Here is a 22,579-nt window from a genome sequence, read left to right on the forward strand (position 1 = left end):
GAGAGAGAGAGAGAGAGAGAGAGAGAGAGAGATGCTCGAGCTCAAAACCAACAGCACAAAAAGGAAGAGATGAGCTATTGAATCAAGACCCACTTCCAGAGATTCGTCAGCAAAATCAATAATAGCAATTCGACAGCTTCATATTTTGTTTTTCAATTCTTCTTTCAGGTACGTATTTACATAATTTTCACTAATAAATCCAAAAATATGTAAATATGTTTCTCTGATATTCCCATTTCCTTGTCTTTGTTGAATTTCTGCACATCAGGATGTTGAGGGATTTCAAATTCCTCCGCTCAAATTCCCAAAAGAAAGAAGAGCCCGAGAACGTGCCGCCGATGAACCCAAAGGACTTATTGGCGATCCGAATCAGCTCCGAGTCTTCGAGAGCTCCATTTAACACGATTCAAGAGCTCGCTCAGCTTCCCAAGCCAGAACAAGAAGTGGGTATTCGGAGCAGGGTTGAAAAGACACCAACTAAGGCTTCCAAGGCTAAAACTTCTGATCCCACGTTGCCTCTTCGGACCCCCGACAAGCACGGACCTGGGTTCTCTACCCGGAAACGATTTGGCTGGGCCCAGAAGACTGAACCCAGTTGTATGACCACCAGCGATTCGCATGAAGATGGGGCTAATTGTTCGACCCAAGTGAGCAGAGGAGGTGGTGGTACTGGAAATGGGGGTTTGGCAAATGTGACTCCTCGGGTAATGAGGACAGCTGGGAGGGCTGTTTCGAGTTATTCGGAGAGTAATTCGACGCAGACAACACCGACCAAGAGTGTTTCAAAGCCTCCGAATTCGGGTTTTCGGAATAAAGTTGATGGAAGTGTTGGTCCTCGAGGAGGGAACTATGCCGCAATGTATAAAGGGATTCCCATTTCTTGTGGTCCATCTACGGTGGTTAATACAGTGGAAGTGCCTCACTTTGATCTCAAGGAAGATCCCTCTTTCTGGATGGATCACAATGTACAGGTAAAAAGCTCAGTTTGTAATCCAATTTGGACATACATTTATTGTTTCACGATTGAGCTTATTTTGTATTCAAGTAAAAGGCAAAAATATGTTACAAATGAGCAATAGTGGATTTTTCGTTTAATGGTTTCTAGAGTTTTTATGTTCATTCTATTTTTCCATTTTTATGATTGAAGGAAATGGATTGGGCCAATAAAATTTGCAAACTTTCTGTAGTATATTGCAAGTTATGCTAATGGGATTGTAAATTTGATTTAGGTTCTTATTCGGGTCCGTCCTCTCAATAGCATGGAGCGGAGTATGCACGGTTACAGCAGGTGTTTGAAGCAAGAAAGTGCTCAGACAATTTCTTGGATTGGGCAACCAGAAAGTCGGTTCACATTTGATCATGTAGCCTGTGAAACAGTTGATCAGGTGTGATTCGGGACAAGATTATATTCTGATATACTATTTTTTTTTTTCTTAAGCTTCTACTCATTTGTGGTAGTTACATGTGGTTTTTAAATTTGTGAGTTTTGCAGGAAATGCTTTTCAGGATGGCTGGTCTCCCGATGGTAGAGAATTGCTTGTCAGGGTATAATAGTTGTATGTTTGCCTACGGTCAGGTAATCTCATGGAGTTGGGTACTGTTTAACCAGGAACAGAGTGCACCGTTAGTAATGTGAAGTTAATGCAACCATGAAAGTCACACTTATGCTCTGCTGCATTTGGCCCTCATTCTTATCATCGATTTACATGAGCACTGGTTAAACTCGACTTGCTATTACCTAGCAGAGCTATGCAAAATATTGTATTAGGGAAAGTAAGATGGCTTAGATTTCTCATCTAGCGCCTTGAATTTTAGATGGAGGCCAGAGATATCTTTGATGCCTACCTAGTCCTATTTGTACAATCCAATTTCTCTATACATTTATTCTGTCTAGTATGTCATTCCTATTATTGCTTCACATCGTCAAAATAGCATGAATCATATGGCAGAAATTTGCCCACCATGAAGGCGTAGATAACATGGATGCGTATGCAATGGCATGTTGTATACTTCTCATAACTGAAAGATTCTTATTTAATTGAAACAGTTTAAGCATATGGTAGTTTTGTATTTTTCCAACGTGTTTATAATGTTTGGGATTTGGTCTTGCAGACAGGAAGTGGAAAGACATATACAATGCTTGGGGAGATTGAAGACTTAGAAACCAAGCCCAGTCCACACCGTGGAATGACGCCCCGCATTTTCGAATTTTTATTTGCAAGGATTCAAGCTGTAAGTTTTCTTAAAAACTTTTTTCTACTTTATCTCTTAGATTATACGTGAGTACATAGAAGTTTTTCACTATATGATTTTTACTTCATCTTTGTATATTCAGGAAGAGGAAATCCGGAGGGATGAGAAATTAAAATACAATTGCAAGTGCTCTTTCTTAGAGATTTACAATGAACAAATTACGGATCTCCTTGATCCATCATCTACCAATTTGCTTGTAAGTTGATTCTTTTACAAATGCATGACGTTTGATTATCTTGAAGTACTTCTCATTATGTTATCATTCACCTTTTGTTTTAAGCTGCGGGAGGATGTTAAGAAGGGTGTTTACGTAGAAAATCTCTCTGAATTTGAAGTTTGTACTGTGAGCGATATCCTGAGGCTTCTAATCCAGGTTTCCACTCATTGATCATAATCTTTCTCAGTTGTAGGCACACGATTCTCTTTCTGCATAATGCACACATGCAGGCATGTGACTGAATTAAACTGTAATTTGTTGCACATAGGGTTCTTCAAATAGGAAAGTTGCTGCAACAAACATGAATAGAGAAAGCAGTCGTTCACACAGTGTCTTTACTTGTGTAATTGAGAGTAGATGGGAAAAAGATTCCACAGCTAATCTACGTTTTGCTAGACTGAACCTAGTTGATCTGGCTGGTTCAGAAAGGTATGTTTGTCAGACCCAAGCTTGTTGTCTATATAATTATATATATATTTGCATGTCAATAACTCCTGACCCAATTGTTTTTTTGTAGGCAGAAAGATTCTGGTGCTGAGGGTGAACGGTTAAAGGAAGCTGCTAATATTAATAAATCACTATCTGCACTGGGGTATGTTTTTTTAATTCCTATCTTGGTTCTCCTATGCGTATTCATGTGTTTCTTGTTCTAGCCCTTCGTAATGTTAATGGGTGTTATTTCATTTGCAGTCATGTTATAATGGTTCTAGTGGATATGGCACATGGGAAGCTGAAACATGTACCATATAGAGACTCTAGGCTAACCTTCCTTCTACAGGTTATTTGTAATTCCATCTTCTCTTCCTTAATCAACTGTAAATTTCTTAGACAGAATGTTACTCTTGGTACCACATAAATGCAGGACTCACTCGGTGGAAACTCCAAAACAATGATCATTGCAAATGTCAGCCCTTCTATCTGGTTTGTTTTCTCTTCTATTTTATTTTAGTTTTCTAAAATCATTTGAATTTATACACTTCGTGACAAAACTTTGATGAACCTTTTTTTGGTAAATTTTACTAATATTTGGTCTATTGGTTACAGTTGTCAAGCTGAAACACTGAATACCCTTAAGTTTGCTCAGCGAGCAAAGCTTATTCAAAACAATGTAAGCATCATACTGTAACTAGTGTTTTTTAAATTATTAAGCATCACTCAATTCATTGACCAATATATTTCTTTCTTTGTCATTGCGTAGGCTGTGGTGAATGAAGATGCTACAGGCGATGTCATTGCCCTACAACACCAAATACGGCTTTTAAAGGTGGTACTGATTATCTCTGTTCTTTTATGTTCCCATATATCAAATAATTAATAGTTCAAATGGTGTGCTTTCTGGAATAGGAGGAGCTTTTCATTCTTAAGCGTCACAATGTCTCCCGATCTTTATCGTTTGGTTCGACCAATATTGAAGACACACAAGTACGAAAAATTGATTGTAATGGAAATGTATCTGAAATGGACCTCGAGTGTGATGATGATTTTCCGGAAAATGGATCAAAAGGAACTGTGAGACTTTCCACCAAACAGGTATGGTTGCTTTGCTAGCTTCTATGTTGTCTAGAAACTGATCAACTAAATACCCAAACATGTGAATAAATCTATGTGTGTGTCTATGACTGTTTCTTCTTTAGCATTATGCTAAACATGCTAAATAGCTGGTTGTTCATGTTAATGACATTACAGGGTGCACATATATTAGGAATGTCATATATAAGCATCCCAAGCAACAGAAGAAAAACACTTGATCACTGTTAGATTACACCTTTCTATTTTTAGTTGTGGGACTGCTGTACTATTCTTGGGTTTACCATGAGCCATGTAACTTGATTTTCCTTGTTTTTGGGATCCTCACATTGGCTAAATATTACGGTGAATCAGTTAAAATCTTTGGAGACAACACTTGCGGGTGCTTTGAGAAGGGAGCAGATGGCAGAAACCACCATCAAGCAACTTGAAGCTGAAAACGAGCAGTTGAACCGTTTGGTATTTTTAGGGGTCTTTGTGCATTCTTTCTTTATTATTTTTCCATATGGAGATTTGGAGATTGTGGCTTAACTCCTTAGCATTCATTACTCTCAGGTTCGTCAAAGAGAGGAAGACACCAGGTGCACTAAAATGATGCTTCGGTTTCGGGAAGACAAAATTCAGAAAATGGAGTCACTTATTAGTGGTTCTATTCCTGTGGAGACTTACTTACTGGAGGAGAACAAAACACTTTCTGAACAGATTCTGCTACTTCAAGCAAAACTTGATAAGAATCCCGAAGTAACTCGCTTTGCATTGGAGAATATAAGGCTTTTGGACCAACTTAGAAGGTAGTTTTTTTCAAAATCAATCAATTTAAGAACTCTCCTATCCATTAAACTAATCTCTTCACTGTGGCATGCACAGGTTTCAAGATTTTTATGAAGAAGGGGAGAGAGAGATACTCTTGGATGAGGTATCTAAACTGCGAGATCAGGTACTTAAAGAAATAACAAAAATATGTTTTTTAATCCCCATTTTAGCTGTTGTTTATGGCCAGTATAACAAATTAAATACAATTTTTGTTTTCAGTTGCTTCAATTTCTTGATGGACACTCTAAGAACCATAGCATTCCAAATTTTAGTATGAATCCACAGGTTGGTTACTATAATTCTATTTGGTAATTCTTTATATTTTAAGTTTCATTCATTTCGGAATATATGGTGTCAATGAAAGGAAAATGGGAGTGGATTTCTGTTTGTGGCTTCCTCAAGCATTTTCCTTACCTCAAGCTTCCCCAGGAGCCAAATCCAGGGCCGGCTAATATTAATATACTTATGTTTGTGTGTTATCTTTTTTCGCTAATTATATATCTTTTATTGAAACAGGAAACCATGTGCACGAACGAAGAGAATGATTCCCGCAATTCAGAGGTAGAACTTACTCATGTCTCTAAATAGCCGCTTCATTATTTTACTCATATTAACATATTTGGTTTCATGGTTTCAGTTAAAGAATACTCTCCATGAGTTAGAGGAATGCAGGCGGAACTTAAATAATTGCATGGAGGATAATGCAAAACTCAGCAGGTTAGAAAATTTTGTCCTCCTGTTTTATCAATACATGGGGTTATTGATACACTTAGTTTCTGCCTTTATATTGGAATCCTTAATTCTTAAAGTAATATACTCATGTGGTTTTGTTCTTTCCCATATGTTGCAGGGAAATTGATGATCTGCGCACAATGCTGAACAATCTCAAGCCCCTTGCTCAACATGGTGGTGTAGCTCTGGAGGTATTTCTGTCTTTAAAATGAATTTGTTTTATGGCTGCCAGTAAAATTGTTTTATGGTAGAATGCAATAGAGCCTTAGTGTAATGAATCCTGTGGCCTAGTTTTACAATTCTTTATGGCCGCCAGTAGATTGTCTATTCAGGCTTATGTGACACGTGTGTGTTTGCTTTGCATCTTCTGTTGTGTGCATAGGCATGCTTTAGATTCTTGTATTCTATGTACAAGGTTTACAGGGAAACAGTAGATATTACTTTCAGGATTCACTAAATCTACCTTTTGAATTCAGGTGCACAATGCAGTTCAAATTGAGAAGATGGAACGGAAGGATGACCATCTAAGAAAACATGCGGAAGAGATTTTGAATTTACAGCTAGAATTGGATATACTGAATATCATTCTTAAAGAAGAGAGGACTACTCAAGAAGAAAGGGTGTTTTTCTTAAATAGAGATCTTCAGCTGGCAAATGAAGAACTTTTTCTGATAAGCAAACAACATGATGATGCAAACAGCAAATTGCAAGAGGCTAAGTCTATTATTGAAGCTCTCGAGTCTCAGCAAATTCTGTCAATCAATGAGCTTGAGGATATGAGGAATAGTAACAATCATTATGTTCAGCTTTTGAGTGAACAGCAGCTTGAATTGAAGGCTCTGAAGGAACAACGTAATTTTAAGGAGTTTAGAGACTTATCACCTTTGAACTGCTCAAACAACCATGACTCGCCATTACAGGGAAATTTGAAAAGGATGCAAGATTCCCTTGAAAAAGCAAAGAGACTGAATACGTGGTACCAAAGTGATCGTGCATTTCAAGTGTCAAATGAAGAAGAAATGGATGAAGTCTGCAGGCAGGCTGAGGCTGAAACTGCTGAGGTGATTGTCTGTATGCAGGAAGAACTTGGCATGCTTCAGCAGCAAATTCATGATAGCCATTTGAAAGAATTGGAGATGAACAAAAATGTAATGATTCTGGAAGCTGAACTGAAGGATGTGCGAGAAAAGTTGTACATGTTGAACAAAGATAATGAAAGGTTAGGTAAAGAGCTTGAGGAGAAAGATGGGGAAGCAAGAACATTATCAGAAGAATGGGCATTATTGTCCAGTGAGATTGAAGAAGTTCTTTCTGATGGGTGTGAGGTACTAGATGGTGCCTCTGATCAACTTGACCTTATATCCCATTCCTTTCCGCAGAAAAGGATTTGGATTTTGCAACAAGTTGGAAGAATTGTACAAACCATCTGTGAAAAGGAATTTTTGATTGAAGAATTGAGGAAGTGTTTAGAGGATGCAAACAACAAGAAAAGTAATGTGGAGTGCATGCTGAAGTCTTTGAGAGGAGCTGCACTAGTTATTACTGAAGCACATGAGCAGGAAAGTCGTGAAAAGGAGACAGAAATGGTCATGATGACAACGCAGTTGAATGCAAAGACATCTACAGTGGAAAAGCTGGAGAATAGAGTAAGGCTGCTTGAAGATCAGATAAGAAAAACATCAGTTTGTGCAACAGGTGCTTTCGTTGTTGTGAACAGATTAGAAGAGATGAAACTTGATTATGAAGACGCTTTAAAGCATAAGAATATTCAGCTTAGTGAATCAGAAGACTTGATCTCAATGAAGGTTGCCGTTCTCAATGATCAGGCAACTGTGATAGCAGAAGGAGAGAAAAAAATTCAGTCTCTAAGTGGGGAAGTTGAAGAGTGGGAGAGAACCTGCACCAATCTAAGGCAGGAGCTTTCTGAGGAGCGGCAACGTGCTTGCACTATAGAACAGAAGCTTGAAGATGTTGAAGAGAAAAACATTTTGATGACAAAGGAGAAACTAGCTGAGCTAAAAACTGGTGTATCCACACTCAGGTCATGCATGAACACACATGCGGAGCATCAGACAAGTTCTGAAATGAAGAATTCACAAGTATCTTGTAAGACTTCCAAAGGAGAAGGAGGTGGATGGGTAAGTTAATGTTTTGCTTCCTGATAGCTTGATCTTGAGGTTCACGTCTATGTTGTAGAGGAATTCTTTGAAGAGTGTTCTGTTTTGTAATTGCTATGCCTAAATATTGTTGCAGATAGCTACGGGAACAATTATAGACCAGAATGGAAACAAACAGTTTGTTGAAGACCTAAGAGATGATTTATCTGAGTGTTCTCTTGAAGCTGGGAAGAGTATTAGCGCTAATATATGCACTTGGGAAAATTTGAAATCTGACAGACCTTCCAAGGAAGTGAGTGGTAGAGATGTTACCATTATTCTTCTGAAAAAGGAAATAGAAGCTGCCCTTGATAGCTTAAAAGAGGTACAGGCTGAGATGGACAAACTACGTGAAGAGAACAAAGCGATGTGCAAGTCCGAGCAACAGAGTCAGGAAAGCATGAAATATCTCAAAACTCAGGTCCTTAATCTGCAATCAACTATGAATAACTTAGAAAGGCAATCGAAAGTGAAGTTGGAAGCTCACAATCATAGACTGGAAGCATTTCAACAGATTGTGCAGGAAGCTGGCTCTCATTGGTGCCAAACGAAAGAGGTAAACCATTGTATTTTCAAATTCAATTCATTTTTGTTTCTTGGTTGAGCTACATCCTACTGTCTGACAAGACTTCCGCTTATCTGTATGTACCCAGAAAAACCAAAAGCAACCTTCTGAGATAATAATGATAATATCTGCTCATACCAGAATCCATTGTCCTTTTCCATCCTCTTATGTTTTCTTTTTTGATAAATCCTCTTATGTTTCCCTGTGTTGTACGTAATTGTAAATTTATTTCTAACTCACTTGTGCGTATATCTTGGCATTGAACAACTTTATCAACTTCTTTGGTTTTTTTCCCTCGCAGCTAATGGAAATAGAATTTGATGATGCAAAGTTAGTTGCAGATCAGAAAACCGCTGAGGTCTCTTGCATTCTTCCTAAGTTCGAAGAGGCTCAGGATATCATAAAGGAAGCAGATATTATGATCAATGAACTGATGATATCAAATGAAACAATGAAGCTTGAAATAAGAAGGCTGAAGAAAATGGAAGCCTCAGTAACGAGTGACAGGGATATGTTACTAAATGAGGTTCAAAGCTTGCAGTCCATCAATCATCTGAGCAATCAACAATTTGCAGAAGTTGAAGAGTTGCTTGCCTCAGATATAAAGGAAACAAAGGCTCTGGTTGTAGAGCTGGAGGGCATGCTTGCAGAGGTCCAGGCTAATTACAACGAAAATTTCATGCTTTTAGCCTCTGATTTCCGCAGTGTGAAGTCTCTGCTTTCAGACTCCTCAAAGTTAGTTCGTTCATCACTTGAGGACATCTGGTCTGAGATAATTGTGAAGGATTGTGCAGTTTCAGTTCTACACCTCTGTCACATGGGACTTTTGCTGGAAACAGTGACTGGGCTGAATGCAGAGAACGGTCTGCTTCAACGTGGACTTTGTGAATCAAGTTCTTGTATAGCTGATCTGAGGCAACACAACATTAGGTCAAAAAGAGAGCTCGAGATGTGTCAGATTCTAAAGGGGAAATTACTGACCGACATTAAGAACAGTTTTGATCACATCACAAGGAGAGAAGAGGAAGCTGGGAAGCTTAATATGAAGCTCAACACTTTCGAGGAACAGATATCAGAACTTAAGTTTCAAGAGGAGTTAATGCTGCAAAGGTCTAATTATATGGGATCTCAGCTTGCTATTCTAATGAAAGAGTTCGATTTGAGCAACTCAAATTTTGGTACATCCCTTCTGGATCAAGAGAAATTTCTGAAAGATAAAGAGGAGGCACTTGAATCTCAAGCGGAGTGTTTCATGATAGATTGGTGTGTGAAAGACTTTGAGTCACTTATCTTGACATCAGAATTAGAAGAGATGGCTATGCACAAAGTTGATATGGAGAGAGAGCATATCACTTGTTGTGTGATGCTTGAAGATTTGAAGAAAGAATTCATTCTTTCAAAGGTTGATGCACTGTTGAAAGAACAGTCCTTAGTGGATGAAGAAGTTGAGGGTGCACATCTGCAAAAGGAAGCCCAAAAGGAGAGGCAGGATTTGTTGTCACAGCTGAACCAAAGCACTTTAAGGATCACACAAATAAATGAAGTGAACAAGGCTCTTGAAAAAGATATTCAGTTGCTAAAGGACGTTGCTCTTTCAAATGATGCCTTGAAAGGTGAACTTGGTGAAGTTAAGCAAATAGAGGTGAAGCTGTCGAGCCACGTTCAGACACTAGAAGCTGAATACCAAAAACTACAAGAAGATTTAAAAATGAAGGAAATGAACTTAGAAATTTCTGCCCGACAGATTTCTGTCCTTGATCAGGACAACCAAAGGTTGCAGAATGATATTTGCATGTTGCAAACCTCATCATATGGACTTCAAGGTGCTGTAGAGAAGAAAGATGCCGAGCTGAGCAGATTGAGTCACTTGGAGATGGAAAATGAGTCACTTAAAACTGACATAGGGAAGTTAAATGCAGAAAACAGCACGACCCTAAAAACTTTGGCAGAGAAGAATTCTGAATTCACATCTTCATTAAACCGTATAAATGTCTTTGATAAAGAAAACTGCAGGTTGCAAGATGAAATTATCTTGTTGGAGATTCATATTACTAATCTGGAGACTAATCTAAGGGTGAAAAGTGCTGAACTGTATGAACTCAAACAATCAGAGTCTGCCATTATGGAAGAACTGTGCTCAAAAAGCCAGGAGTTGCAGATCTGTCTTAGCAAAACTAATACACTGAAGGAAGAGAATGTTCTCTTCAGGGAAGAACTTTTGTCTCTCAAGAAAAGCAAGGATGAATTCCTCACCATGTCAAATGTGAACAGTAAGAAGTGCCTTGATTCAGTGGAAACTGTGGATTCAGTGAGTAACATATTACGTAATATGTTAAAGGGCGAAGGTTTCATCATTGTGGACAAAATGTTTCAAGAAATATGTGAAACTGGAGAGAGAATATCTGAGTTCATAGAGCAGGTCGATTGCTTAGAGAGCCATGCTAAGGAGCTGGTATCGGAAAATTTGTCTCTTCAGGCTGAATTACTAAGGAAGGATGACGTTCTTAAAGGATTGTTATTTGATCTGAGCATGTTGCAGGAATCTGCATCTAAGAATAAGGATCAACAAGATGAAATTGAGGAAATATTGTCTTCTTTGGAGGCTTTAGAGGATGAGCTTTCAGCAAAATCATGCGAGCTTGGTCAGGCCATTGCTAACAGCCAAATGCTTGAAACTCAACTGCAGGAGAAAACAGACGTAATCTCCACTCTTGAGTTGGGTATATTGGAAGAGCGTGAGTCTGTAAAATTGCTGTCCAGTGAAAACCTTGAGCTGAGAGCTCATATGGAAGATGCTTTGGAAGCAAAGAATTCTGTCGAGAAGGAGTTGACAGAGAGACAGAAGATAATTGAGAGCTTGAAAATGGAACTCCTGGAAATGAGTAATGCTCTTGACCAAATGAATAACTCGAATGAATCCTTGAGGAGCAATATGCATGAACTTGCTAGTGAAAAGGATCTTCTTCACATTGAGATGCTTAAGTTGAAGGAAAAGCTCGAAAGAGAACAAGCACGAGCGGATGAAATTGAAGCAATTGCAAATGAAGCTCAAGAGGTACATGCTTGTTCAGCACAAACAGTTTACTACTTTTTCTTCAAATTTACATATACTGATTCTAGTCTGCTGTACTAATTTTCAGATAGCTGAATTAAGAAAGAACTTTGCTGACGACAAAGAGGCAGAGGTGAAGCTCTTAGAGAGGTCTGTTGAGGAGCTTGAACGTACTGTAGACGTGCTGGAAAACAAGGTATGTCTTTGATTGTGATTAAGTCACGTGAATCTTGTTCTAGTTCTGTATATTATCTATCATATCATCACCACGACCTATGGACTCCTGCCTAGGTTGATATTGTTAAGGGAGAAGCTGAACGACAACGGCTGCATGGAGAAGAGCTTGAATTGGAACTTCATGCTGTGAAACATCAGATGCAGAATGTTGAAAATGCTAATGCTGACATGAAGAGGTTTAGAGCACATCCTCCCATTAATTTGTTTCAAGTGCACAAACACACTCAACTGTTCTGATAAATAGACACTAAATAATGAATTTTCTTTTTCTTTTAAAAATAGATATTTAGATGAGAAAGAGAAAAGCCTTCAAGAAGCCCTACAGAACATACAAATACTTGAGAAGGATATAGCTGAGAAGGATGCAGAGGTGAAGTTCTTGTAGCACCTGTACTGCAATAAATTCCAACTCTGATCTGAGCTTGCAACATTGAACCATAGTTTCTGATATGACTGTGGAGTGCAGACTCAATCATATCTATTGTGATTATAGTTTTGCAATATCATGGTTTTGTTTTTACCTGACAGATTGCCCAATTTAAAGCACATATCTCTGAGCTGAATTTGCATGCAGAAGCACAGGCTTGTGAGTACAAGCAGAAGGTATGGGAAAAGATTGAATCTCATTGTCTTGATGAACTTTTTAAAAACATATTTTCGTAGTTCTTCAATTATGTAACTACAAAATCTGCAAACAGTTTAAGGCATTGGAATCCATGGCTGAACAAGTCAGACCTGAAGGCCATTCCACTCATGCCACAAGTTCATCAAACAAGTCAGAGAAACATGCCACAAAGTCTAGAGGCTCTGGTTCCCCATTTAAATGCATTGGCTTGGGCTTGGCACAACAGATAAAATCTGAGAAGGATGAAGAACGTACAACCTCAAGGGTCCGCATTGAAGAGCTTGAATCCTTAGCATTAAGTCGACAAAAAGAGGTAGGGCTTTACTGTCCTATTTGGTTCTTACAAGTACGTTCGTCTACCACAAATTAATCCTGTTTTTCCATTTTGGTGGTGCAGATATTTACTTTGAATTCCAAATTGGCTGCTGCTGAAAGCATGACCCATGATGTAATTCGGGACTTACTGGGAGTCAAGTTGGATATGACCACTTACGTGGTAAATTATTTTACACAATATAACAAATATCACAATTATATTACTGATGCACAATTATGATTTACCTTTTTAACAAAAACGAACTGCTATGATCATCTCACCTTTTCCTTTTTTGTGAATGCTAGTCACTATTGGATAATCAACAAGTGCAGAAAATAACAGAGAAGGCCCGGCTTCATAGTGTGGAATCCGAAGAAAAGGTATTCAGCTTTAATTATATTGAAACTCAGATAGATAACTTTTTGTTGTGTTTCATTGTAAATGTAATTAACTCTTTCATTCAGGAACAGGAGGTAGTTAAGCTGAAAAAACAGCTGAATGAATTCATTCAGGAAAGACAAGGGTGAGCACATAGTACTTCAAAACTTCAAAATTTTCTAGTAACTTTTCTATCTTCCATATGCCTAAGTTTCTTTAAGCCTCATATTCCAGGTGGCTCGAGGAAATTGACCGAAAACAGGCTGAACTCATAGCTGTGCAAATTGCTTTGGAAAAACTTAGGCAGCGAGATCAGTTTCTAAAAACTGAAAATGAAATGCTGAAGGTTGAGACTGTTTTTGAAACATTATTCCTTAAATAAAGTGAATCTTTTATCTTCTTTATTTCTTGGCTTATTACTTTTGATCTGTGTAGGTGGAGAACGTAAATCATAAAAAGAAGGTGATGGAACTTGAAGGGGAAGTAAATAAGCTGTCTGGTCAGCAAAACCTCCAGCAACGGATTCATCATCATGCAAAAATCAAGGCAAGATATTTCCAATTAAGATATTCTTGCTAATGAAGTCTAAGCACAGCATCTGTATTTTCTCTACTTATCATTTCTACTCCTAGCCAATCTGAGTGAGTCTTGTCTATAATGCAACAGGAAGAAAATCACAAGCTAAAAGTTCAGAATGAAGAACTAAGCACTAAGCTCCGGCGGACAGAAGTTATTCTTTCTCGTGTCAAGGAAGAGCTTGCTCGCTTTCGTGCTTCCTGTGGGAGGAATCCTTATGTTGATTTTGATGAGGAGCAACGATTGAGTGGCAAACTGAAGGTTAGTGTTGTCTTGTGTGTCTGTATGTGGGAGAGAGAGAGAGAGAGAGAGAGAGAGAGAGAGGTGCAAAATCAACCCATAGTTTGATGCCTGACAATGGAAGTGAATCTGCTACAGGAAACTGAGGAGGAGAAATTGCAACTAGCACAGAAATTGTTAGGCCTGTGTACTAGTGTCTTGAAGGTATGTTAAAAGGCCATGAGGTTACTTAATTCACTCTCAGAAGTTAGGAAACCAAACCTGGACTTATGTTTTCTTTTGAACTAACTTTCAGGCTGCTGGAATAACAAAACCATCAACCCATATAAACCCATCCATTGCTGAAGAGGCACTCGAGCAAATCAAGAACAAGGTTACTTCGATGGATAGAGAATTGCAGGATTTGAAGTACAAGGTATATAAAATTTTAGCACTGCAAAAGCATTTTGTTTATCTTTGAGCTTGTTTTGCTATACAGGAATGTACAATGTATACAAAAACTATGTTATGATCCTAATATTTTGTTTCTACAGAACAAAATAAGCAGTGAAAGAATTCGACTGTCAGAGCTCATGCCACAAGCTTCACCAATAAGCTCAAGGGCGGATGAGAATCGTCAAACTCCGAAAAGAATGTCCCAAGCTCCATATTTTTCTCCCTTAGATCGATGACTTTATTCTTTGATGTAGAGAATCAGAGTCTGGTTAGCTTTCTGCTAATATTTATATGTATACAAGTTGTCTTTCTAATGTCTAAAAGCTTTCATTCTCAGCTGTATATTATTATTTTGCGGTTGTGTAAATAAAACAGATGTGAATACACGTTAATACAAATTCAGATTTTTCCATTGTGCTCCTCTCTGTGCATATATTGGATCATACAAATTTGGTGGCCCTTCAAGAAATCTAAAGTGTTTCTAACAAATGTGAACAAAATAATGATAGCTGGATTCTTGGTCTTGGTGGTGGTGGGCTTGATGGATCTGTGCATGTCTGCGTGTGTTCAGAAATTTAGAGAGAGAGAGAGAGAGAGAGAGAGAGATATGGAAAGAAAAGAAAAGGGTGTGGTAAGTGAAAGAACAAAGCAAGAGGGATCATTAACGGTGAAAAAGTTGAAACGCGGTGTATTGGTAGGGAAAATAGGAGGGCTTTGTAGCACGCCACCGCCAACGAGTTTTACTCTCAGCAAAACGACAACAAACCCAGCTCTGAATTTCTCAACTTTACTCCCACAACTCTTCAGAATTTTACAAGTTTAATCTTCCGAATTTCATCCAGTTTTGGGATCAGACGATAATTTTTCAGAATTTTACGACGATGATGACGACGACGAAGAAGAAGATGGTGATGGCGATGATGGTTCTGGGTAGGGGGTGGCGGCAGGGAAGGTGGTGCGGTTTAAAATATTTTATTTGTAGAGTACAGCTGCTCGGCTATACCTTTAAAATATTATACTTAAACAGTATAGCCGGGCGGCTATACTTCTAAAATATTATTTTCATACAGCATAGCCGCGCGGGACTATACTGTTAAAATATTCTATTTACAGAGTATAGCCGAGCGGCTATACGTTTAAAATTTCTATTTAAAGATTACAGACCGGCGGCTATATTTTTAAAATATTATATTCATAAAGTATAGCCGGGCGGCTATACCGTTAAAATATTCTATTTAAAGCGTATAGCCGTACGGCTATACGTTTAAAATATTCTATGTAGAGAGTACAGCCGTATAAATGTCTTTGATAAAGAAAACTGCAGGTTGCAAGATTAAATTATCTGGTTGGATATTCACATTGCTAATGTGGAGACTAATCTAAGGGTGAAAAGTGCTGGACTGTATGAACTCAAACAATCAGAGTCTGCCATTATGGAAGAACTATGCTCAAAAAGCCAGGAGTTGCGGACCTGTCTTGGCAAAACTACTACACTGAAGGAAGAGAATGCTCTCTTCAGTGAAGAACTTTTGCCCCTCAAGAAAAGCAAGGATGAATTCCTCACCATGTCAAATGAGAACAGTAAGAAGTGCCTTGATTCAATGGAAACTGTGGATTCAGTGAGTAACATATTACGTAATATTTTAAAGGGCGAAGGTTTCATCATTGAGGACAAAATGTTTCAAGAAATATGTGAAACTTGAGAGAGAATATCTGAGTTGAGCAGGTCGATTGCTTAGAGAGCGGAGCTGGTATCTGAAAATTTGTATCTTCAGGCCTAATTACTAAGGAAGGATGACGTTCTTAAAGGATTGTTATTTGATCTGAGCATGTTGCAGGAATCTGCATCTAAGAATAAGGATCAACAAGATGAAATTGAGGTAATATTGTCTTCTTTGGAGGCTTTAGAGGATGAGCTTTCATCAAAATCATGCGAGCTTGGTCAGGCCATTGCTAACAGCCAAATGCTTGAAACTACTCAACTGCAGGGGAAAACAGACGTAATCTCCACTCTTGAGTTGGGTCTATCAGAAGAGCGTGAGTCCGTAAAATTGCTGTCGAGTGAAAACCTGGAGCTGAGAGCTCATATGGAAGATGCTATGGCAGCAAGGTATTCTGTTGAAAAGGAGTTGATAGAGAGACAGAAGATAAGTGAGAGAATGAAAATGGAACTCCTGGAAATGAGTAATGCTCTTGAACAAATGAATCCTTGAGGAGCAATATGAATGAACTTGCTTGTGAAAAGGATCCTCTTCACATTGAGATGCTTATAAGTTGAAGGAAAAGCTTGAAAGAGGACAAGCACGAGCCGATGAAATTGAAGCAATTATTGCAAATGAAGCTCAAGAGGTACATGCTTGTTCAGCATAAACAGTTTACTACTTTTTCTTCAAATTTTATTTACACATCCTCCCGTCAAATTTGTTTCAAGAGCACAAACACACTCAACTGTTTTGATAAATACAATAAATAATGAATTTTATTTTTCTTTTGAAAATAGATATTTAGATGAGAAAGAGAACAGCCTTCAAGAAGCCCTACAGAACATACAAATACTTGAGAAGGATGCAGAAGTGAAGTTCTTTGTTGCAACTTGATAACAGTAAGAGAATATTGAGGAAAGAAAGAAGAAGGAAGAAGAAGAAGTCTGAGAATAGAAGGCTTTTGTATTGATTATGTGTAAAACTGATTACAATGAAATAGTGCTTATATAGTAAACTAACAGACTCTCTTAACTCTTAACAAACTAATAGAATCTCTTAACACTCTAACAAACTCTCTTAACAAACTAACAGAACACATGCTATTCAATATAATATATGGATATATGGATGGTTATTATTCCCCCTCAAACCCAGCTGAGCTGCTAAGTTGCAGATTCCTGCAATGTCTCAGAAAGATAGGACCATGTAGTCCCTTTGTGAAGATGTCTGCTACCTGTTCTTCAGTGGGAATATACTGCACAAACAAATCTTTCTTTTGGACTCTTTCTCTTACAAAATGAAAGTCAATATCTAAATGTTTGATCTGAGAATGATACACAGGATTTGAACTTAAAGCAAGGGCTGAAAGATTGTCACAATGTATTGTAGGAGGCTGTGGTAAGAATATCTTTAAATCAAGTAAAACTTGTCGAACCCATGCTAGATCAGCTGCTGTATTGGCTAATGCCCTGTACTCAACCTCAGTTGAACTTCTAGAAACAGAATTTTGCTTCTTAGATTGCCAGGAAACTGGATTGTTGCCAAGATAAACCACAAAACCAGTGGTTGATCTTCGAGTATTCACATCTGAGGCCCAATCTGCATCACTATAAGCATGAAGATCCCAAGATCCACTTGTAAAATTCAGACCATGATCCAAAGTACCATGAATATACCTTAAGATGCGCTTAACCAACTGAAAATGTAAATCTGAAGGTTGAGTCATATACTGACAGACAGTATTAACAGCATAACAAAGATCAGGTCGAGTGAATGTCAAATATTGCAGTGCCCCAACAATACTCCTGTAGATGGTTGGATCAGATAAGGAGTCACCCTCCGAAGCCAAAAGCTGACAATGTGGCTTACATGGAGTAGTACAAGATCGACATGTATCCATACCAGCCTTTGCAAGTAAATCTCTAGCATATTTTGTTTGACAGACAAAGATATCTCCATTATCATGGTAAGAAATCTGCAATCCTAAGAAGTAGGTTAATCGCCCCATGTCTTTCATTTCAAACACAGCACTTAATTCATCAATAACCTCTTGAACTAAACTATCTTTAGAACCAGTCAATATAATATCATCAACATAGAGGAGAAGAATAACACTATCTGAACCAACATGCTTAACAAAAAGACTTGAATCAGAATGAGAAACAGTAAAACCAATGGCCAGAAGATGACCTGTGAATTTTGCATTCCAAGCTCTGGGTGCTTGTTTTAGCCCATAAAGAGATTTTCTCAATCGACAAACATGGGTTGGATACTTAGAGTCTTCAAAACCTTGAGGTTGGCGCATAAACACTTCTTCTTCAAGGTCACTATGAAGAAAATCGTTTTTCACATTAAGTTGTCTAAGAGACCACCTGTTCATAGTAGCAATACTCAAAACCAATCGGACTGTTGTATGCCTTACAACAGGGCTAAACGTCTCACTAAAATCTAGACCAGGAGCTTGACTGAAACCTTGCGCAACCAAGCGAGCCTTATGTCTTGCTACAGACCCATCTGAGTTCTTCTTGACTCTATAAACCCATCGGCTACCAACAATGTTTTTATCCATAGGCTACCAACAATGTTTTTATCCATAGGCATAGGAACTAAATCCCATGTACCTTGGGTGTGCAAAGCTTCAATTTCTTCTCTCATAGCCTGTATCCAAACAGATGACTGAGAAGCAGCCTTATAAGTGGCTGGTTCAGCAGCGTCATGAAGAGAAGGAATAGTAGTAAGATAGCATTGATATTCCTCAAATGGCTTAGGCTTGACAATACCACTCTTAGACCTTGTCTGCATAGGATGCATAGGAGGAGGCATAAACGGTGAAGAAGATTCTTGAGAAGGCAAAAGAACTTGTAATTGTTGAGCATTAAGAACATGTAAATTCTCTATAGAGTCTGCACTCGAACCAACCAAAACAGGATCACCACCAAAAGAGGCAGAAACACGGGAAGGGATATCAGAGGATTGTGAGGAAGCAAGATTAGGAACTGGACTAGAAGCCAAGGAAGGCACATGATGCGAAATAGAAACTACAATAGGTGGAGCCTTGAAAGAAGATGAAGGACAAGAAGAAATATTGCTAGATGGAAGTGAAGGCTTGGAGTGCCCAAAAGGAAAGACACTCTCATCATGAACCACATGCCTAGAGAGATGGAATCGGTGAGTAGTAGTGTTATAGCATATAACACCTTTATAACCCTATGAATATCCCATGAAAACACACTGTACAGTCCTAGATTGAAGTTTATGTTCATTAAATGGTCTAATATATGGATAAACAGTTGTGCCAAAGACTCTTAGATGTTGAAGAGGTGGAGGCTTGTCAAATAACTTTTGAAAAGGAGACTGATTTCCAAGAGCAATACTAGGCATAAAATTGATCAAGTAAGCAGCATGTGCCACAGCATGATACCAAAACTGACCAGGAAGATTGGCAGGAACTAACAGAGTTAAGGCAGTTTCTATAACACGGCGATTCTTTCTCTCAGCAAGACCATTTTGCTGTGGAGTAGAAGGACAAGACAACTGGTGAATGATGCCTTTTTGAGTCAAGAAAAGAGGCAAATTGTGAACTATTAAACTCACCACCCCCATCGCTTTGAAAATATTGAAGATGAGCACCAAATTGAGTACTAATAAAAGCGTAGAACTTAAGAAAGATCTCAAAAACTCCATATTTATTGAGCAGTGGATAAAGCCACAGGAAACCAGTACATTCATCAACAAATGAGACATAATAGCGATATCCATCTATGGATTTATTTCTAGAGGGACCCCATACATCACTATGGATCCTCTGAAAAGCTATTTTAGACCTAATATGCTCACTAGGAAAAGGCAACCTATGCATTTTGCCATGCAAACAAGCAGAACATAGGGCAGAAACATAATCAGTAGAAACAGACACAGCAGAGGCCTGAAGCATTAGTTTCACAACTTCATTTGTTGGGTGACCTAACCTTTTATGCCAAAGAGAGGATTTAATTTGTTGGCCAAGATAGGCAACTGGAGCAGAAGAAAAACAGGAAGCATGATTCAAGACAGAAGAAGTAGCTAGAGGAATGTGATAGAGACCTTGATTACTCTTGCCCTGAAGAACAATTTGCTTGGTGAGCTTGTCCTGTATGCAAAAACCAGAGGCATCAAAGGTGATAAGACAATTGTTATCTTTACACAATTGATGAACCGATAAAAGATTGGCTTTAAGTTTGGGAACATGAAACACAGATGGCAGAGATAAAGATCTGGTATTGGCACAAGAAATAGAAGTAGTGCCAAGATTAAGAATTTCCAAACCTTCCCCATTACCAACAGTAACATTCTCAGGCACATCACAAGAAGTGATATTATGCAGCTGAGAGGCATTTCCAACCATATGATGAGAAGCTCCTGTGTCAGCAATCCAGACCTGCTCTGGAGAATAAGAAGACTGAGCCGTCATAGCAGTTAAGGAGGATGGCGGTGCTTGCCCTTGAAAAGCATAGTTAGAACGGTGATAACAATCCAAAGCAGCATGCCCTCGTTTGCCACATATTTGGCACTCAACAACAGGTGAAGAAGCATCCGAAGAGGGAGCATGTCGAAAATAACAGTTCACCTCCGTATGACCTCGTTTGCTGCATATTTGACATTCTGGCACAACTTTGTACGAACCAGAACCACCAAAATTGGAAGAGGGAGCACCACGAAAACCAGATGAGCGAAACTGAGATTGTTGATTTCAACCGCCAGTAAACCTTCCACGACCAGAAGAAAAACCACGAGAGGGAAGAGGTAGAGAATGAGAAGGAGTAGGCAATAAGCCCTGACCAGAAGCAACAGAAGAAGGCTGAGCACTAGAAGACGAATTCGCAGCATATAGACCGGAGTGATGAACAATACGAGTCTCAGCAGTTTGCTCTGCAGCTAGGAGTTGAGCACGAAAATCCTTAAGAGTGATTGGAGAATCACGAGCAATCAAAACAGTCTTGATTATGGCATACTCAGGTGGTAAACCATTCAATGCAGCAATAACAAAATCATCATCGGAAATGAGCACAGCAGCCGCACGCAATTGGTCACGAATATGTTTAAGACGAAGCAAGAAACGTTCGATGGAGTCTCTACCTTTTTGAGCAGTCTGCAGTTTTGTTTTCAGATGATTAATTCTTGCTCGAGAAACAGAGGCATAGCGATCACAGAGATGAAGCCAGGCCTCTCTAGCTGTTTGACTCCCGATGACATACTCAAGAGCTTCATCTGACAGAGAAGCAATGAGAAGGCTCAAGAGTGCCTTGTCTGTGCGAATCCAGTCTTTATATGCAGTAGTGAGCTCAGAAGTAGCTCCTTCTTCATCGACAATGGCAAATTTGGGAGGAGAAACAGATGAACCATCAAAGTGGCCGAATAAATCGTAGCCTTGGAGTACCGACTCCAGTTGATAACTCCACTTCAAGAAGTTATCATCGTTAAGCCGAATGGTAAGCATGCCCAAAAGACCATCAATTTTGAGAAAAGAAGCCATGAAAGCAAAACTTAGGGTTTCACAGAAGAAAATTTTGGTTTGGAGAAAATTGCAGAGAAATTGAGAGATCAGGATTTGAGATTGACAGAAGAAAGAAGCAGAGAAATGAGAAAGAAGAGAATGCGGAAGTGAATAGACCTCATAATCGAACCTAAGCTCGTGATACCATGATAACAGTAAGAGAATATTGAGGAAAGAAAGAAGAAGGAAGAAGAAGAAGTCTGAGAATAGAAGGCTTTTGTATTGATTATGTGTAAAACTGATTACAATAAAATAGTGCTTATATAATAAACTAACAGACTCTCTTAACTCTTAACAAACTAATAGAATCTCTTAACACTCTAACAAACTCTCTTAACAAACTAACAGAACACATGCTATTCAATATAATATATGGATATATGGATGGTTATTAGTACTGCAATAAATTCTAACTCTGATCTGAGCTTGCAACGTTGAACCATAGTTTTCTGATATGACTGTGGAGTGCAGAACCAATCATATATATCTATTGTGATTATAGTTTTGCAATATCATGGTTTTGTTTTTACCTGACAGATTGCCCAATTTAAAGCACATATATCTCTGAGCTGAATTTGCATGCAGAAGCACAGGCTTGTGAGTACATGCAGAAAGTACGGGCAAAGATTGAATCTCAGTGTCTTGATGTAATTAGCACAAGCCGCGTAGCTATACTTATTTTGACACGTGGTGCCTAAGTGTCATCTTTTATATATAGTATAGCCGCGCGGCTATACTAGGTTTTCCCCTTTTTTTAGAATAGTAGAGCCGCACGGCGATACTCTATTTTATTAATGTTTCTTACAAAATAGTCTAGCCGTGCGGCTATACTTTATTTTTCCTAATTTAAAACAACTGGTATAGCTGCTCCGCTATACTTATTGACACGTTCGCCCGGCTAGACTCGGTTTTTTTTTTTTTTTTTAGTGTATAGCCGGCTATACTCGGTTTTTCTATTATATTTTTTTAAGTATATAGCCGCGCGGCTATACGCTGTTTTATTAATATTTCTTACTTGCTGAATTTTCAGTTTTTGTAATAACATTATTATTATTATTATTATTATTATTATTATTATTATTATTATTATAGAATTAACGATAGATACCACTGAGGTAATAACATTTTTAGAACAAGGAAAACAACCCATTAAATATTTTGGCATGCTTAAAATATGAGAATTAATTAGTAGTAATTTTTTATTTTAAAAAAAAAGTATTA

The 22,579-nt window shown here is 38.4% G+C and overlaps 1 protein-coding gene across 1 annotated transcript; it reads left to right on the forward strand.

Annotated features, from left to right (window-relative positions):
* Positions 1 to 14,542, forward strand: LOC117636848 (kinesin-like protein KIN-12D). The gene is made up of 38 exons (XM_034371552.1): positions 1 to 168; positions 269 to 971; positions 1,230 to 1,385; positions 1,493 to 1,576; positions 2,113 to 2,232; positions 2,336 to 2,449; positions 2,534 to 2,626; positions 2,739 to 2,899; positions 2,988 to 3,062; positions 3,161 to 3,248; positions 3,333 to 3,391; positions 3,515 to 3,578; positions 3,669 to 3,734; positions 3,815 to 4,000; positions 4,352 to 4,456; positions 4,553 to 4,788; positions 4,865 to 4,934; positions 5,030 to 5,095; positions 5,327 to 5,371; positions 5,448 to 5,527; positions 5,661 to 5,733; positions 6,019 to 7,680; positions 7,796 to 8,254; positions 8,565 to 11,318; positions 11,404 to 11,511; positions 11,607 to 11,728; positions 11,835 to 11,922; positions 12,081 to 12,155; positions 12,251 to 12,490; positions 12,575 to 12,673; positions 12,799 to 12,873; positions 12,958 to 13,016; positions 13,106 to 13,217; positions 13,307 to 13,417; positions 13,538 to 13,708; positions 13,826 to 13,891; positions 13,983 to 14,102; positions 14,221 to 14,542. The coding sequence occupies exons 2-38, from the start codon at positions 270 to 272 to the stop codon at positions 14,356 to 14,358; spliced, it is 9,102 nt and encodes a 3,033-aa protein (XP_034227443.1). The 5' UTR covers positions 1 to 168; position 269; the 3' UTR covers positions 14,359 to 14,542.
* Positions 14,543 to 22,579: the final 8,037 nt, after the last annotated feature.

Source organism: Prunus dulcis, chromosome 8 (genome assembly GCF_902201215.1).
Source record: "Prunus dulcis chromosome 8, ALMONDv2, whole genome shotgun sequence".
Lineage (NCBI taxonomy): Eukaryota > Viridiplantae > Streptophyta > Magnoliopsida > Rosales > Rosaceae > Prunus > Prunus dulcis.

Bases quoted from the DNA above. Each gene is read 5' to 3' on its own strand.
- LOC117636848 (XM_034371552.1), top strand. From the start codon at position 270: ATGTTGAGGGATTTCAAATTCCTCCGCTCAAATTCCCAAAAGAAAGAA. The intron at 2,900-2,987 runs GTATGTTTGTCA...GTTTTTTTGTAG, and splicing joins GATCTGGCTGGTTCAGAAAG to GCAGAAAGATTCTGGTGCTG. The intron at 3,735-3,814 runs GTGGTACTGATT...TTTCTGGAATAG, and splicing joins ACCAAATACGGCTTTTAAAG to GAGGAGCTTTTCATTCTTAA.